The sequence below is a fragment of the Alligator sinensis genome, unplaced genomic scaffold (assembly GCF_000455745.1).
Source record: "Alligator sinensis unplaced genomic scaffold, ASM45574v1 scaffold294_1, whole genome shotgun sequence".
In the NCBI taxonomy this organism is placed as follows: Eukaryota; Metazoa; Chordata; order Crocodylia; family Alligatoridae; genus Alligator; species Alligator sinensis.
In genome coordinates this window covers 644,775-663,741 of record NW_005842305.1, presented here as the reverse complement: position 1 = coordinate 663,741, position 18,967 = coordinate 644,775, and the positions used below count along the sequence as shown (strand labels likewise).

General features: G+C 39.6%; 1 protein-coding gene across 1 annotated transcript; it reads left to right on the top strand.

Moving 5' to 3' along the window:
* Positions 1–3,413: 3,413 nt before the first annotated feature.
* On the top strand, positions 3,414–16,411 carry TENT5D (terminal nucleotidyltransferase 5D). Its single transcript, XM_006028335.2, has 2 exons — positions 3,414–3,537; positions 15,139–16,411. The coding sequence occupies exon 2, from the start codon at positions 15,158–15,160 to the stop codon at positions 16,331–16,333; it is 1,176 nt and encodes a 391-aa protein (XP_006028397.1). The 5' UTR covers positions 3,414–3,537; positions 15,139–15,157; the 3' UTR covers positions 16,334–16,411.
* Positions 16,412–18,967: the final 2,556 nt, after the last annotated feature.

Sequence of the window (18,967 nt, the reverse complement as noted above, 5' to 3'; positions counted from 1 at the left end):
TGTAATCAGTTATGCAAGTCTTTGACATAAAAGCTCAGAGCTTACAGGCTAATGTGGTTAAAAGTGCACCAGCTTCTGTAGCCAGTGGCACATGAGACAGTAGCTTCTGGCTGCCTTTGACACCCCCAACTCAAAGCACCAGGCACCTACTTACACATACCGAATGCTTAGCCCAGTTAACCCATAAACGTGGAATAAGGCTAGATTTCATGCCACTGAAAATTAAATAGAGTACAGTACAGCATTTCCTAAACTGGAAGTTAGCCAGAGCCACCCATTTAAAAAACACCACTCTTACAAATAATATCAAGACATTTTTAGGGATAGCAAGCAGGTGTATCCTTAACTTTAGATCCCAGCCAAAGGAGAAGCTTCCAAAGGAAGCATACATCCTAACAGAATCTGACTTATTAGTTCACTCCTTATTCAGGAAAAAGAGTACTACCTACTGAATCATGAGATACAACCTCCTATAGCACACAGGTATTCATCAGAGTTCACTTATGCAAGCACAAAATCCATCCAATTCAGTTCACCTTATGTGATGTACTATAATCTCAAAAAATGGAACTATAACTGCAAGCCAGTTCAAGCCATGGTATTTTCACTGCATAATACCAAACTATGTGGGTGGTTGTTTGTCTCTTTGAGCCATCCTGCCAAAGTTTGTGATCAGCATAGACACTCAAGCTGGAATAAATGAGCAGCTGGCAGGGTGTTCTCAGTAGGTGCCCCCTGACTTCATAACTCTCTCCATCCTTGATCTGAAATAGCCCACATTCAATGACCTTCATAGTACACTATGAAGCTCCTCTTTTTTCTTCATGAACCCAAAAAACAGATAAGTATGAGGATGATAAAAGATAGAAAAAGAGGATTGTTTCAGTCTTTAGTTTACCTGCTCTTTCTGCAGTTCAGCTATAATGATGGGGATTTTTCATGTTTGATTTTAAAGTTGAGTCATGGATGCTTAGATGAAAGGGTAAGTTTGACTTTCCATTAAACTAAGTAAATACAGTGATAAATAATAATAGGTTGCATTTAGAAACAGGGATAGAAAGGTAAAATCCAGCATTTTCAGAAGGGGCCACTGATTTTGAGATGCTGCAAGTTTTGGGCCTGAAGTTCTGAAGTGCCCAACTGCTGCTAGTGCACAGCAGTTCTGAATATCAGCCCCAAAATGCCTCAAGTCAGACAACCAGAAATGGAGACATCTCAAAACAGCAGCTGCTTTTGACAATCTGTGTGAGTCATAGGTAGAGCGTTACTAATCCAACCCATGTCCTAGAGCAGGGGTAGCCAACCAGCTGTATGGATATCACAAGTGGCATGATCAGCCTTGGTGTGTGGCACACAGAAGATCAGGGAGGGGACAGGCAACATAGCAGCAGATAGGACAGAAAGCAGAGCAGTAGATCAGATAGGGAGTGCAGGGTGGGGAGCAGAAAGCAGAGGAGTAGATTGGGCAGGGGAAGGCGATTGGAATGGGCCTTGGGGAGGCTGAAGGCTAATTTGTGATATGTCTGCCAAACAGGTTTGCCCCCTACTATCAGTCATTATATGTAACAACACCAACATGACTGGAATTTGCTCTAATACGCATATATTTCTATTCCAAAATAGGCACAGCCAAAATATTCTCTTAAGAAATAAAAATATAAACCATAAGAGGTTTTTAATTCATGTTTTATTTCAAATTGAAAAAAATATTGGATACAATCTGAGTATAGAGTAATTGAGATACACTATCTTTCTCTGTAAATTATGAATCAACAAAGTACAACCACTGAGATTAATATCCAAAGAACAGCTGAAGCATTTAATCAGTCTCTAATGCTGTTTTATGAGCATGCTACATAATAATAGGTATTTTTTCCTAGAAAAAATACAAATTCCCTCTCCTTCTCTAAATGTCACAAGGACAAACCATAAATGTTGTTGCCATGTTAATTTATTCCATCACCATGAAATACTTAATACCCATCATCCCCCACCCTCACAAACATACACAGCTACAGCTCACTGTTAATAAAAACCCACACAATGTAAAACTTATGATTTTTTGGTTTGAGAATAATTACTTAAGTATTTTTGTTTTATTTTACTTTCTATGCTCTCCAAATGATCTGACATCATTTTCAAACTCTGGAGCTCCAGAACCTCTTTTTCCTGCCAAACCATCCACAAAACCCTTTTGAGCTGCATCTCACCTAGAAGGTTCCCCAGGCCTCAGCCACTCCCAGCCTAAACATTCTTCCTCCATTCTCTGGTTGCAAAATGGACTTCAACACTGGCTCCTGAACCCCTGCTGCTTGGTTCCACAGAACAATGCAGGGAGCATGCGCTGTAATCCAATTAGCTGTTCATTGTGAAGAGCTAAGCAAAAGACAGCTGCAGACAGGTCCTGGCAGGGCAGAGACAGCAAATAAAATATCAGGCTGTGGAAAAATGGAATATTTTGCTACAAAAATGTGAATCCTGTGGCATTTTGAAAAAAGTCACAAGGTCCTAATGGAAATGAATAAAACAGTTCACACCTCACAGAGCTGTTTTAGGGACTCTGCAGACTCACTGTACGTAGATATCAGACACTTTGTATTTTTAAGCTTATACCTTGCAACCACAAAGACCAGAAACATAAATAGTTGAAACATAAAGGAAGAGACTATGGAATGCAGTTCTGCAGCAAAGAGTAAATTATGTGGTTACGAATAAATATGGGCCCCTGCTTGTGATGCTTTAAGAGTCCTTGCTTTTAGAATTGCCACACATTGGGGCAGGGGTAGTTTAATGCTAGAGGGAAGATGAAAATAGCTTTTCTGATTGTCAGCAGGCCTTTGAACTGAATACGGCATAGAAATGAAGATTGTTGTGACAACATATGTGTGTAATATTAATAAAAAAATCCTTATAATTTATGCATAGCTGGTCAAAGACCCATTCGATTTATACACTCTTTGCACCATCTATAATTATCATAAATTAATTTGAGAATTGCCTAACTTGCTAAAGCAAAAAGGTTTTGGAAAGTGCAAGACCATCTTTGCATTTATGTAAAGTTAATATTTAATTTTTGCTGGGTTCTTATTCTAATTTTTCTCTTGCACAATTCTACTACAGTCTTGCTAATTTACTTATCTAAAAGTATTAAAAATTCTTTAATCCCTTAAAGATCTAGCAAGACATTAACATCTTCCAAGTACATTGGCAGAAGACTATGACCTGAAGCCAAGATTCTTTTTAAGTACCGCTGTCTTCCCATTCATAGCTCTCACCTTATCATTTCTGATTAAAAAGGCTATTGTCATGATTGTAGTACTGCCAAGCCATAATGTATGATTTATTATGTAGAGCAGGTGACTAGTAGTTAACTTTTATCTCAAAAAGAATGTAATTGTTTGTTTTTTCCTGCAGCTTTCCCTGGGAGGTGCATGTTTGTATCAGTGACAAGATGACAATTCATATTCTTACCAAAAGATCCAGTGAGTCATCTTATTAACTCTACTGAAATACATGCTTGGCAGCACTCCTACCACGGTAATCTATATTTTTTTATTCTCCCTGGAAATATAATTTAGGAATTAGTAAGCTGTAGTATGCATTCAAGAGTAAAAGCATTTTTCTTTGCAAAATGTAGTAAATTAATACAAATGGCAACAGTCAAAAGTAGATCACATATTGTGCATTTCACTCTGTTTTTTAACATTTATAACAATCTTTTAGAGCCGTGGATGTTATTTTGCAAAATGAAGTATTGTGAGAGCCTTGTTATTTACATGGGACATTATGTTTTGTGTACTGCCTGTATTGATATGGAAAAAGATAAATAGTAAAACTCCATGTGTTACATGAAGGAGATTGCTTGGTATAATGTCCTACAATATATGGGCCTGAAAAGTAGTTGCCATGTGATGGCTCCACAAGCATCTGAAACATGGTATAATTCTGAGATTTAGTGGAAAGATTTAGAGGGTAAAAAGAATGGGCTGTATGATGAATTATGCGTAGTACTGCACATATAAAGCTAGCTGCTTAATTATGAACTCCTCTGCATCCTACCCCTCTGAAAGCTACCAGTTCATCTGTTTTGTTAGAGGCTAAAAATTATGCTAATATTATATACTTTTGGGTTTCTTTCTCAAATCCACAGCTGTGTGTGATGGAATATTATGGCTGCTTGCATTTTTCCCAGTTATGCAAACTGATGTGTGGTTAGTTTGTGACAGTGCTGCTTTTTCTCCATGGCTCTGGTTTAGCTGGGGGAAAAGACAACATGTTTTCTCTGACCATGACCCTGCTTTTCTTTGAATACTTACTTGTCCTGTCCTGAGGGACGACGTGTGCTAGGAGAGTCCAAACCATTTGCTTTCTGCTTAGATTTATTTGCACACATTGCAGGCAGTCTTTTCTCACAAAAGAACATATGGGCTGGAGTTACTATTTGTTATTTCAAGGTAACTAGATGGTAACTGTACTGAAAACTCATGGCAAATCAAGCATTATCTCAGGTTAACAAAGCAAATAAATAATCGCTGAACTGTATGCATTAAACCTTAGCTTAATGGGAAACATCTTGAAAACCAAGATCTTTCTAGCTGGTCAGAATATTTTCTTAATTCAGATGCCTTCTGCCCCAACACTACTTCTTTCTTGCACACTAGAACTGTGAGCAGAAATCCTTGGACAATTGCTATTTCTGCTTATAGGACCAGTGGTGGTTGAAGTTTACGAAGCTGATGAGCATGCAGAGTACAGCAAAACCTGGTTAACCCATCACTGGGGCTAGGGACAGACATTACACATAAACTGGTTTAAGTGATCAACTGGTTTAAACCTGTAACCTGACAGATGTTCAATGCACATAAAACACTTTAAAAATGGCTGAAAACAGTTTGAGATAAACCTAGTTTAATGTAGTATCAGACTTAACTGATTTGGGTCAAACCGGTTTATGCAATGTCTGTCCCAGACCCCTTGGTGGTTTAAGATAAATCAGACTCTCCCAGCATCCCAGCGTGCTTTGTGTGCTGGGAGGGGCTGCCCCACAGCAGGGCTGGCCTCTCCCCTCTGCTCCCTGGCTGCAGCTCTGCAGAGACTTGCAGGCACAGAGCATCTGCCTGGCTTCTCCCTCCTAAGCAGGGATTATTCCCCTCTCCCCTCTGCTTTAATGCAGACACCTCAGCATTAGCTAGCAGACCACACGCTGACTATGGTCTGTGCTGTGAGGCAGGCAGGCTTTTTGGAGTTAATCAACAGGTAGCTTAATGTTCTTCCTTGGAAAAGCTGTTTAAGAAGAGTTCCATTAGTTAATGGAGAGAGACTTTGTTTTCTTAATGGGTTGATAAACACTGAATTAGGGGTTATAAACATTCCCTGCTGGGCTGCTTAAGGGGGTGGGGGATAATAAGAGCATCCTGCTGGGCCTGGCCACACCCCCTCAGCTCAGCCCTGTAGAAACGAAGGGAGGGCTGCTCTAGTGCCCCCCAGCTTCTAGCCTGAGCCACTGCAGGCATGTGCCTGCATGTCTGGAATGAAAAGGGAATGACTGTCCACCTCCAAATTGGTTCAAGCTTTGCAGGTTAGACTAACATGCAAAGATTGAATCAGTTCAGGCTCAGGCTTTTTGAATGTCTGTCCCTAGACTGGGATAACTCATCACTAGTTTTAATTAGCCAGTACACTGACTCTTTGCCAGAATCCTACTGAATTGTACATAAAACACTTTGGGAAATTCATCATATGTCAATGCATAGTCATTTCCAAATAGAGAGGGATACTGAATTTCAATGGAATTGACTCCTGATAATTAGATGGCTTAAAAGTCACTGGCCTATATTCTCCATAGCATGTGTGAAGCCAACCCATTGTTAATAAAGCATCCAATTTTCTTCAGCTTTTCAGGGATCTGGGTTTTCTGTTTGTGATGGAAAAATGTGGTAAAATGCAGATTTTCTCATTTTAAGAAGAAAAATGTGGATTTTCTCATTTTAAGGAAAAAAACCTAGATTTTCTTTTTTAAAGGAGAAAAAGCTGTGGGAAATGGTGGGTTTCCCCTTGCCAGTTGGCAGAGTTCCAGCCTGCAAGGGACTGGGGGGAGCAGGAGAAGGGCAATCAGGCAGGGGCGCCATGTGCATATGCTTGCTCACACAGGTACATAAAGCTCCCTGCAGGTAAGTCAGGGGAGCGGGGGATTGAGGCCCCCATAGTAAGGGAGGGAGAGAGGGAGCTGGTCAGGGCTGGGGCTGCTGCCCAGCTTGGTTGTATGTGGGACTTGGGGCTTAGGATGCGCAGCTGCAGGGCCTGGGCAGGGGATGGGATGGGGCTGCGTGTGGCTCATCTGGGGGGGTGAGGAGGGGAGCTGGCTTCCCACCTCTGTGCACACTTCTGGGGGGGAATGGGGGACACATCCCCGCAGATTTATGTGCAGGGCAGAGGTGGGCTGCCTGCTGTGGGCTCAGGCTCCCTTCCCTGTTGCCCTCCCCTTGGAGCCTCTGCAGCTGAGCAGGTGGAACCTGGCATGGAAGGGGAGAGCAGGGCCAGGTGGGGAAGCTTGGTGCCATTGCCATGAGCCCCAAGTCACCATGGTGAAGCTCCCCCTGCCTACCCAGCAGCAGCAAGGAGCACAACTCCATGCTGGCACCTCTGCTCCTGCTGGGCAGGCAGAGCACACTTCACCAGGGCAGTGTTTTGCTTGCAGCTCACTGAGTTTCATTGTTCCACTCTGCCCCACTCTGCCCTGAAGCACTGGGTCTTGACTGCTGGGCTGCAAAGGTCCTGGTGGAAGGGCAATGGGAAGGAACCTGCGCCCACAGTGGGTCACCCACACCTGCCCCCTGATGGGCTCTGCTCTGGCTGTGCTGCCTGTGGGGGAGGGAGAGCTGGGCTCTGCTCCACTGAAGCAGCTGCCACCACCTCCCATGGGCAGCAGCTGGGGTCAAGTGATGCTGCAGGAGGCAGGGGGCTGCAGACCCAGGTCCCTGGCCCTGTAGCTCTGGCAGCTGGGAGCCCTCTCTGGCAGGGTTGGGTTGTGGGGAGGCTGTGGATGGGGAGTGAGGGGCACCAGCAGGGGTGGGGGGGGGGTCTGTGGGTCGGGAGTGAGGCACCAGCAAGGTTGGGGGGCTGTGGGTCTGGAGTGAGGGTCAATAGGGGTGTGTGAAGTAGGTCCTATTCAATTCGGATTCAGTCCAATTCAAAGACAGTGATTCAATTAGTTGATTTGGATCACTGTCCCTGATTCGATTCGGCTAAATCCAAATCTGAAGATTTGATGCTGATTCAGATAATCAGCGATTCAGGCAAAGACGTAGCTTTAAAAAATTTTTCTACATTCTTTGAGGTAGCAGGTGTAGCTCATCATGGCTGTGATGCTGGGGCACATGGAGCATCCCACAGGAGCATGGGGGGACCCTCCATGTGCTCGGTGGCAAACCCAGAAGTGGACCAGAAGCACTTCCGGTCCACTTCTGGGTCTGCTGGGGAGTGCGCAGGAGGCCGTCCTGTGCTCCCCCGGCTTCACAATTGGCCACAGGGGGACCCAGCTGAGGGATACGGGGGGGGGCCCCCTGCATACTCCCCAGCAGACCCAGAAGTGGACCGGAAGTGCTTCTGGTCCACTTCTGGTTCTGCTGCTGAGCGCTCTGGGGAGCCCTCCGCGCTCATGTGGGGTACTCCATGCACCCCAGCATTGCAGCATTCATGAGCCCTTGCTACCTAGAGGTATGTAGAAAAAACATTTAAAGCTGTCTCTATGTCTGAATCTCTGAATCTTTCTGGATCTTTCTGAATCTCTCTGAGTCGATTCTGAGGGTTCCAATTCGATTTGAAGAAATTAAAGGGTCCTCTGATCGATTCGGATTCAGAGATTTGGCCAGTGAATTGGGCCAAATCTCTGCTGAATTGAATCAGGGGCCGAAGTGTCTCACAGCCCTAATGGGCTGGGCATTGGCATATCAGGGCTGCTCAGTGCCACAAAGTGGGAGAAGTGGGAGGGCGAGGGATGACAGCCAGAGCAGGACCTGCATCCTGGTGAATGAAGGGGGCAGGGTGAGTTCTGATTTTCCATGATATAAAAAAACAAAAACAAATGCCAAAAAATATAGGTATTTGAAATTTATTTAATAACGATTGAGGCACTGGTAGTCTTCCAAATTGCTTTAAAATTGTAAATGTATCAATAAAACATTGGGTTCAACTGATACCTATATATATATATATATATAGTGGGATTTCATTTTTATCGCAGAAAAAAGTAGATTTGGGGGTTTTAATCAGAGAATCTGTGAAATTTTTAATAAGAGAATTTGTGATTTTTAAACAGAGAAAACCAGGGTCCCTGAATTTATTAGATGCTCATGGATAATTAGTCACTATTACCAATCTCTTTGGAGTAATGAATTAATTGAATCTAAAATGTACTTAAAAATTTTCATGCCTAGTGGAGAATTTTCTTTTAAATTAGATTAAAATTTACACAAACACAGCACAGAAATCATTAGCAATGGACATAACTCATGTACAGCAAACAAAAATGCAGTGGGGCGGGGGGGGAAGCTGAAGAGTTACCTTGAGCATCTTAGGAGTCTATCCTCAAATTAGAAAATGGAACAGGGCTAATTGACATAGTTTATAAGACATTTTAATATGATATGTGAAAGATTCCACAGTGACTTGTTTCAGATGCAGTTAAAGGTAAAAACAATCGGAGCATCAAAATATTCAGTTACTTTTTGTAAAACAAACATCTGAGTGCAAATGAAAGCTAGCAGTACAGAACAGAGCCAGCATCTGCACAGAACTGTTTTAGATGTGTTCTGTTTGAAAGTGACAGCATATCGTGAATCTTTTGAAACTATTTTCAAAATGCAAGATAAAGAAAATAAGAAAAGAGAACGTTAAATAGTTTATGGTCAAAATACGACCTACATTAGACCAGAATGGCTTCTAAATTCTACATGTCTGGATTTCCATGGAAGCTGTAGTAATATTAAATACACTCCTTGTTGAGAATTGACTTTGAAAGTATAAATCCCAAAATTGTTTACAGTGAAATTTACATGTATCAGAGGACTACCCAATGCAGAGAATTTGTGAACTAACTAACCATGGTAAAACTGAATTCAAACCTACAATGAGGGTGTAGTTCAAAGACCATTTCAGTCAACAGGAATCTGTCCACTGAGTTCAATGGACTTTGGATCAGGTCTTGCATATACACCTAGAAAAATGTGTGGTTACAGTTTCCACCCACAGTAAACTTTTTGTCCGCATCACAAACCACTATACCACCTGGTATGACTTATTTACTATATTCAAGATCAGAACTTGAATCAAGGAATTGACGTGTTATGTTGCAGGAGTTGCAGCATGTGGCAATTTAAGCAGAACCCATTCACTCAAGGATGTGAAGCTCTAATCAGTAAATTAAGAAAAAAGCCCTAAATACTATTTTCCTTAGTTTCTTTATTTGACAGGACTGAATTTAGGATTCACTGTTGACAACTATGTTTGGTAACATTGCAAATTCCATAAACATTCAAGAGTTGCACAAATGAAGACCAAAGATATCTTGGTAGGAAAGATATAGATGAGTTGTTACTACTGTTGAGAGAAATATTAAACACTTTCAAAACAAATTTTCCAGGGCAACTTGTTTTTGTTAGCTTTATGCTTCTAACTTTGTTTAGCTCTTTATTTACCCATTTGAGAGCTTTTAAATGGGAAAACAGTGAACAAGAAACAGATACTTTCAGATATTCATACTGAACTTTGTACAAAATTAAAATCTTTGCCCTGATACGGCAGAGCAGAGGTAAAGTAGTTTGGGGTTTGTGGATTCTTCTGGCTTTGTGTCCTACTTTCTCAAACTTACAGTCTCAGTAAATATACTATTAGAGTTGGAAGCCCTCATCATGATAGTAATTCACCACACTCTTTTGTATTTCCCAGATGAAACAAGTTTTTTCATCTTAAATATTTTTCACAAGCGGTGTGAGAAATTTCTAAGTCACTCCACTGAAATCCATCCCTAGCCCCTTGGATTTCAGAAAGATAGTTGGGGGTCAGACTCAATGATCTACTGAGGTCCCTTCCAACCCTAACATCTATGAATCTATAGTAGTGGAGCAATAACAGTTCTTTATTTAGTAGCTTTTTGTAAATACTATATACATACAATGACAGCCATGTGGAGAATGAATCTGAAGAACAATGATTTGTTTTGCTTTCATGTCAAATATAATAAATATGCATCGTAAATTCATGTAAATGTATAAACTGAATATGAGAGTATATACTGAATGTGAAAATATACCAAACTGAAGTTGCTGAAAATGCTTTGTTAGCAGCAGTTAAAAATGAATTGAGGTTATGATTTAGAAAGGTATTTAAGCATGTGTTTAACTTAAAGGACATGATTAGTTCCATTGATTATTATAGAGCTACTTATATACTTAAAGTTATGTCTGTTACATAGCTTGTTAAGCTGGATCCTCAACATTAAAAATAAATGTAACAATCCTAGCTGTTTATAAGTTTGCAAGATATTTGAGACTATTCAAACACACACAAACACACATACACACACACACTCAACGTGCAGTCATTACATTTAAATCTAAGTCAGGGGTGGGTAAAATATGGCCCACAGGCCAAATCTGGCCTGCCGACTGGTTGAATCTGGCCCACAGGCAGGTGCCCAACACTTGATTGTATCTAGCGTGGGGCAGCCCTCACCATGCTCCCACCTGTGCCTGGCCCTGGCCCTGGCCATAGTCACAGCCACAGCTAGGGCACCCAGCTTCTCAGTGGGACTACTGCTGCTGCTCCCTGGGTACTGCTCAGCTCCCCTTGCCTACAGCATCTCCTCCAGCTCCCGCTACACTGCTCCACACAGCAGGTAGTATCCGGAAGAGACAGTGGCCATGGTGACATGCACCAGGCACCACTGCTCAGCCAGGCAGAGGGGAAGCTGCAGCCAAGTGGCTCCTGCCCCAGCACACAATATACAAGAGTAAGACTTTATTTTGAGCTATTATGCAATCACCTCTATATATACCACTAAAAAACCCCCATAAAAATGGACAAAAAGTATTTGAAATAAATTTAAAATGTTATAGTAGATGTTTGATTTTTAGTATATGAATTTTTTTTAATCTTTAATTTGTTAAAATTATATCTTCTGAAAGATTTTGTGTCTGGCCCACCATGACTTGTTAAGTGGCCCTTCGGCCAAAATAGTTGCCCACCCCTGATCTAAGTGCTCATCTGTGCAGATGTTTGGGGAGATTAAGCTGGGCAAAAAATTGCCAGTCTGATCTAAATTAGTTCACCAAGGTGGTGAACTAAATTAGACTGGGGATGGGTTAGCTCAATCTAGCAAACTTCTATACAGTGTCAAAGCACAGCCTTGATGCTGGGAACACCCAACTGCCTGTTGCAGCCCCAGGGCCACATTCTTCCTACCCATCTGACAGGTATTTTTATATTTAAAGCCCCTCCCACTCCCCCAGCTCCCCACCCAAGGTGGGCAACCCCCCATGTGGACCCACCAATCCCTCTTGCAGACCTTCAACCCACCAAATTCTCCCATGGACCTGTTAGCCCCTCTGAACCCACCCACTCCTCTTCCCACCTTGACTTAGATAGACTGGGTTCCCAGCATGGTTCCCAGAACTGGCAATCATGCACACAAGTCACTTCCAACCTATGATCATGTAGCTTAAAGTGATCAGGTATAGCAAACACCTGCACATTCCCCCAGTATATAAATGAAGACAGCAGGGGGATGGGGGGGAGATGACACATAAATGCTTCTATTATGTATTATAACATAAAATAAAACTAGACAAGGTTATAAAGACATTACTACGATCTGTTGATACCTGAAGAGAAGACTTCATTTTCTTTGCTGTCATGGCTCCACAACTCCTTTTTTTTTATATCATGAAGAGACTTATTTTTTGATCCATCCATTATTTTCTCATCCAATTGTCCAACACCATGATAAAGCTACTTCTTCCCTTTACAGAGCTAGTTATATACGCTTTATCACATGTGCAAACCACATGATGAATTTTAGACCACCAGTCCCTTTTTTCCCTCCAATCAATCAAGATCCTCTTTATATCAAATAGAATTTGAGAAACAAAGTTCTCCTAGGCAAAGGACCTAAATGTTTCCTTCTGTGAAATGAAGAACTGATTGTGAAAACACACTCGTACTTTAAGTGTGTAGTCCCACTAAATAAATAGGACAATTCACATTCTTAAATTCAGTTAAGGCTTTTTATTTGGGGATTAATTAGACCTGAAGAATAGGGGTGCCAGTTATATATAGCCAAATGATCATGGCTGAGTTGGAATATCATATATCAAGGTGGGGAATAAATATATATTTTTTACTTTTTATTTTCCAAAATCTTTCATAATTAAACTTTCAATTCTTCCTGTCTGCCACTGAATACTAGACTTTTTATTCTAAGCCTTTAGCAACTTAATATACCTTTTTAATAAAACATCCATGTTATAATCAGGAATCCTAACTGAAAAGGCATTGTGACAAGGGAATTTTGTATTTTACTTTAGAGAAGATAAGAAACAAATAATACTGCCACAAAACAACACCCATTTTGTCTCTGCACAGCATTCAGGTATATTAGGGGCTGTTCTCCTGATCCTTCTGTAGTGTTGTAACAGCACATTTCAAGAGCAGTCACATGAAAAATCCTCCTTCACTCTTTGTAAACAATTTGAGGAAGAATTTCAAAATAAGAGTATCTTTAGTTCCACTGAGACTTCTACAAGCTAATACACAAAACCAAGGAAAGTATATTCTAAAAATAAGACTTGAACTCATGTAAAATAAGGAAAGGGAAAAATCATAAGGCTTATATAGGAAAATACAACCCTTTCAATTAACAAAGGCCAATTTTTAGTACCATACTTGTCTAAAACTGTATCTATCAGATGTCTAAATAACAGCCTCTCATATCCAGAGGAATGCTCACTCCTGAACATTTCTGGTAGTCTCCAAGATGACTTTAACTAAAGACTTTTTCCCTTCTTGAGCTGAAAAAGAAGGCCCGTGCATTTTCATAATCACTCCTTTCATTACATAGCCATTCAGAGCAAGAAACAGCCTTTCAACTTAGCTTCACATTCAACACTATAAGTCACAGAAACCAAGCACTGAACTTAATTGAAAAGTTAACAAATCAAAGTATCTGTTGTGATGGAACTTATAGAAGAGTGATGGAAAATGTTATGATAGGATTCAGCAATGAAACTCCTTAAGTACAGGTTTCCCTCGCTTTATGCTGTACATGCATTCCTGGAAAACAGCACATAAGTTGAATTCACATAAAGGGAACCCACTTTACAATGTAACAAATAGGAATGCGTTCCAAGACCTCCACTGTACCAAACCCAGACCCATTTCTACCCCTTTTACAAGACAATTTTGGTACTCACCAACAGCAGACAGTACACACAAGCACAGAGCACTATCATAATGGGATGGCAACTACAGAAACACGTTGCAGATTACAAGTGAGGAGCACAGATCCACACAGGGGACTATATTTGGGTGCGCATCACTCCCACAATATAGTGCACAAAGCAGCTGACTGTGGGCTCCCACCACATTGATCACATAAGAGTGAATTTACCTCGCATATAACAAATTTTTTATATAAAAAGGGTCATTGCAATTCACACATACAGAACCCACATAAAGTGAGGGAAACCTGTATTTGGTGATTCCCTGCAATGCAGGAGTTGAGGAAGCTTAGGCAGGTAAGGAGAGAATCATAACTAAAGAACATTAACAGATTCTGGGAAAACTGTTTAGAAATTTGGACAGCATTTTTCATTCAATACCAACAATAAAGATTAGTAATAAGTAATATTAAGTTAGTTCTTCTTTCCTTACACAATGGAAACCAATGCTAGACTGATTTTTTTTCACTTTGTGTAACTTCTTGAATGCAATTCTTAGTGACTTATGCAATTACTGTAATTACACCTAATTACCTAATTGTATAATTGTTTTTAATTATACTCATAGTGTACATACTTAAAATTACAAAATTAGAGCATTTAATTACATAAATCCATTATGAAGCTTCATGAAAATAATGTTTTGCACATGTTCAGTTAGCAATATTGTAAGCCCAACATTTTGGCCTTTGCAGTTTTTTCTGATTATAATATTAAAACAATTAATCTACATTATGGCTGAACTGCCTGCTAAATGTGATGAGGTAAAAGCAAAAGTTTAGATGCAGGTGTGCTAAAGCCAGAATTTTACCCAATACCTTTTATATCAGTTTTCTAGTCACGTGTAGTGGAGGTGAGACAGGGCACTTCTGACTAGTTTTTACTTCATGAAAGCCAAACTTCATTGTAAACAGACATATGTTTATCACAATCCCTGAAGACTAAACCTTGTTGTTAGGTTAGGCAGAAGAGAGAGATTTTGCTTCAGAGATGGTATGAGAACAATTTGACAGACTCTTAGGTATCCAGCTCTTAAATGACAAAGAAAAATATTAGATGCTCTGCATACCTAGATGGCATTCAGAGACTAAAGTGATAGGTGTACTAGAAATGTTAAAGATCAAGATCAATATGATGCTTTATTTCTGTTGTTCTTATATCATTTCCTGACCCTCCAACTGTTCTATGTATTTAAATCCCAGTGAACACAATGGGAGATTTGGCTGCAAGACTGAAAGGTCTGAACTTGAATATTTAATTCTGAAGGTTGAAAACTGTATTGAATTTAACTGTAACAACCAGGATGCTCGCACAGCTAATCTCGAGTGGTTTTGCACTGAATCATGTATGGCTTACTAAATTGACTTTAAATGTCTTTTGTCTTTTGTCTCTCTATACAATAATAAATTGTTGCCTGGTAGGATTAAAGCATGAATAAATTAAAATTGCTTGATAAGAAATTACAGTGGTTTAGTCAGATATCCAGCTCATGTTACAGTTCCATGTAAAGTGCATTAATTTGTCATTGTACCTAAATTTGCCTTCTATAGCTATGATATATTTGTCATTTTGATAGAAAATGTCAGGCTTTCTAATGTTGGAGTAGATCCTAACATTTTCCTCTTAACTATTTTCTTTTTCTTAGCTAACCAACTGACTTCACGATGACTGAGGGCTTAGATTCCAGATTGAGTAACCTCACTTGGGATCAGATTAGAATATTGGATCAAGTACTAACTGAAGTAATACCTATTCATGGAAGAGGAAATTTTCCAACACTAGAAATAAAACCAAAGGATATTATTCATGTTGTAAAGGAACAACTGATTGAGAAGGAAATCAGTGTTAGAGACATCCGCCTGAATGGTTCAACAGCTAGCCACATCCTTGTAAAACAAAAAGGAACTAGCTACAAGGATTTAGATATCATTTTTGGTGTTGAACTTCCAAGTGAACATGAATTTCAGGTTGTTAAGGAGGCTGTTCTGAATTGCCTACTGGACTTTTTACCAAAATGTGTCAACAAAGAAAAAATCACTGCTCAGACTATGAAGGATGCATATGTGCAGAAGATGGTCAAAGTCTCCACTGATCATGATCGCTGGAGCCTTATCTCATTGTCAAACAACAGTGGCAAAAATGTAGAACTAAAATTTGTAAACTCACTCAGACGACAGTTTGAATTTAGCGTGGACTCTTTTCAAATTATCCTGGATTCCATATTAAATGTTTACAGTGACACAGACTGTGAATTGACAGAAGACTCGCATCCTACCGTTATTGCAGAGAGCATGTATGGTGACTTCAGAGAGGCAATGGACCATTTAAAATACAAACTTATTTCCACAAGGAACCCTGAGGAAATCAGAGGTGGAGGCCTTCTGAAATACAGCAATCTCCTGGTTCGTGATTTTAAGCCAGCAGATGAGGCTGAAATCAAATCTTTGGAACGTTACATGTGTTCCAGATTCTTCATTGATTTTCCTGATGTGACTGAGCAGCAAAGGAAAATTGAGTCATACCTGCGCAACCACTTCATTGGGGAAGAAAAGAGTAAATATGACTACCTGATGACTCTGCGTGGAGTTGTAAATGAGAGTACAGTCTGTCTCATGGGACATGAACGAAGACAAACTCTGAACATGATTACAATTCTGGCTTTAAAAGTACTAGGAGAACAAAATATCATCCCAAATGCAGCCAATGTTACATGCTACTATCAGCCTGCTCCATATATCAGTGATAGAAACTTCAGTAATTACTACATTGCTCATGGACAGCCACCTATCATCTACCAGCCATACCCATTTCACATACAAATGCAAAGTGGCATGGTTTAGAAAAACATTAACCTCTCACTGCACACCCACCCCCTTCCAATACTTTCCACAATAAAGGCCTCGTTAAAGCAAGTTTTACTATCACTTTTGATTTTAGGACTTTCTTGCAGATTGCCATCGGTCTTGATCAGTCAGTACTTAAAATCATTGTTACACACGGCATCAGATAAGTTATGTACATGTATAATTGCTAGCCACTATTCTACAAATTCATGATGCTCTTCACATTTTCCTAAAACAGAAATACTCTGTGACTGAGTTTTACATTCCTTTGAGCCAAAAAGTGAAAGATATAAACAATTCTAATTTTACAAAGTACTATAGACAGTGGTTCTAAAGAATTCTTCCCTATAATTTAACCAGTGTAATTGGAAAAATATGCTAAAAGGTTGTTCAGTAGAAAGACCTGATTTTGAAGTCAACAGATTTAAAAAAAACATTGGCATTAAAGATATAGTAAACAAACTGGACCAAATTTGTCAGCTGTACCCAACTCAAATACAGTTGGAGTTGCGGTGCATTTTGGAATTTGCACTGGTCGACTGACATTGTTAAATATCCCAATAGGTTAAATTCTGCTTTCTGGGTGCAAGCCAGCAAGATGCCAAACAACTCTCAACTCCCATTAAAGACATTAGTACTTGAGGATAGTTTCCTCACCTGTGTGCTGCTCAACACCTAACAAGATTAATTAACACCATAGCCCAATTCTACAATCTGGGTCCACCCAAAATTCCCCCTGGTTTCATTGAGAGATACGGGTAGCCAAGGAATGCAAGGCTGGCCTCTTGGTTTGAATTCCACACAATAGAAGTTTTTAAGCAGGTGATTTAGTCATTCTGCTCAAATAGTCATGAAAAGCAAGCCAAAATCATGAGGGAGAAGGTGCCTATTCTGCACATGGATGTTTTTTTTTCCGTAGATATTTAATAGTGACCAGAAATAAAATAAGCTAAATGAATACCAAATGGTAATCAGGAAAAAAAAGGGACTGTGTGATTTTTAAGTGATTTTAAAACCATGTTCTTAGCAGGGGCATTTGATATACTATTTTATACTAGAATTGTCCTGTATATGCTTAGACGTCTGTGCACATACAATAGTAGCAAATCAAAATCTCTCTCATGATCAGGAAATACAAAAAAACAAAACATTAGTTTTTTTTTAGTGTGTTTACCAAAGATAAGTTTCAAACATGTCACTTAAGTGCCTCCCTGTGCCAGTTGTTCCATGAAAAGTGTAATGTATTTTAGAATATGTCATGCTAGATAGCTCCTGAAATAGAAATGAGGGTACGTGAAACATTGTGGTTGGAACTCCATCTCTGGCTTACAGAATATCCTCTTCTGTTAAAAACTGGTCCAATCCTGCAGCACTGAAGTCAATGGAAATTGTACCATTCACTTCAATGTGTTAGCACCACAATCCTACTCCCATTGAAACAAGCCAAATTCAGCAATTGACTCCAATGCAAGGAGCAGATATTGGAAAAGCTCACTAATGAAAAACATAATTAGAGTAGATTTTGTTTCAAAATATAAGCTGTAAGCCAGTTGAAAAATTCAGCAAGAGGTATTGCTAGTTCTGATGCTTCGTATGTTACTTGCTTATCCTTAGACCTAATGATAAAATGATGCATCATTTTACATCATGTTATTCAGACCAAAGTATTGACTACATTTTATTTGAATAAAAACATCTCTCCAGTTTTAGAAATATGTGCAGTTTGAAAAAAAAGGTTTGAGTTAATGTATGTATTGGTACATTAAATCATACATTTCCAAATTTATATTTCTAAGATCTATGGTCTGTAATTATCCGCTTGCCAATGAAAAGTAACTTTACTGAGGCCCACTTATGATCTCGCCAGTAGATTAAAAAACTGTTTATAAGACTGTTTTGTTGATTTTTCCCTCTTGAGTGAATTCCTTTCAGTATAATGTAGTGCAATATAAAACCACTCCATACTATGGAATGATGTACATGAAATGATTGTAAGAGGAATAAGGGTGCAATAATCCAGTTGGAGGCAAATGAACAGTGCAATGTCTTTCATGAATACATTATCTGGTTTTTTATTGATTTATCAAATATGTCCAATTGCATGTCTCAGGGCACATTTAGTTCAATTTTACCAGTATGATTATGATCTTACCACTTGTGTCAATTGTACTTAATAAAATAGGCAACTTTAATTTCTATGTTACTGTACTGCTGTATGGAACTGAAGCACTTCCAAAAAAATTCCACTAGTAAAACAGTGGTCCACATACACAGTGCAGTACATTTCTAACAATAGAACCTGTGATTTTCATCTGCTTTCCACCAAAAAGAATAGTGCTGTATACTGCTCCATAATGCCATTTATACCATGCCTCTTCTGGTACTTATGATTGTACTTAATTTTCAGCGCATCTGCAATCTCATTGACTTCCATGAGACTATTTATTAAAGTTATGCACAACTAATTTTCAAAGGAGCCTAAGCTGGACAGTTGAGCAAATCTCATGGAAGGTCAGTGGGAGCAGGGTTCTTCTGAAAAATCCCAATCCCACTATTATAAATGATTACAGGTTTGGGGGTACTGATATGGTGATTTTGTACTAACCGAAACCAAAAAAAAATGTAAAGCTT

Coding starts and splice junctions, on each gene's coding strand:
- TENT5D (XM_006028335.2), top strand. CDS start 15,158: ATGACTGAGGGCTTAGATTCCAGATTGAGTAACCTCACTTGGGATCAG.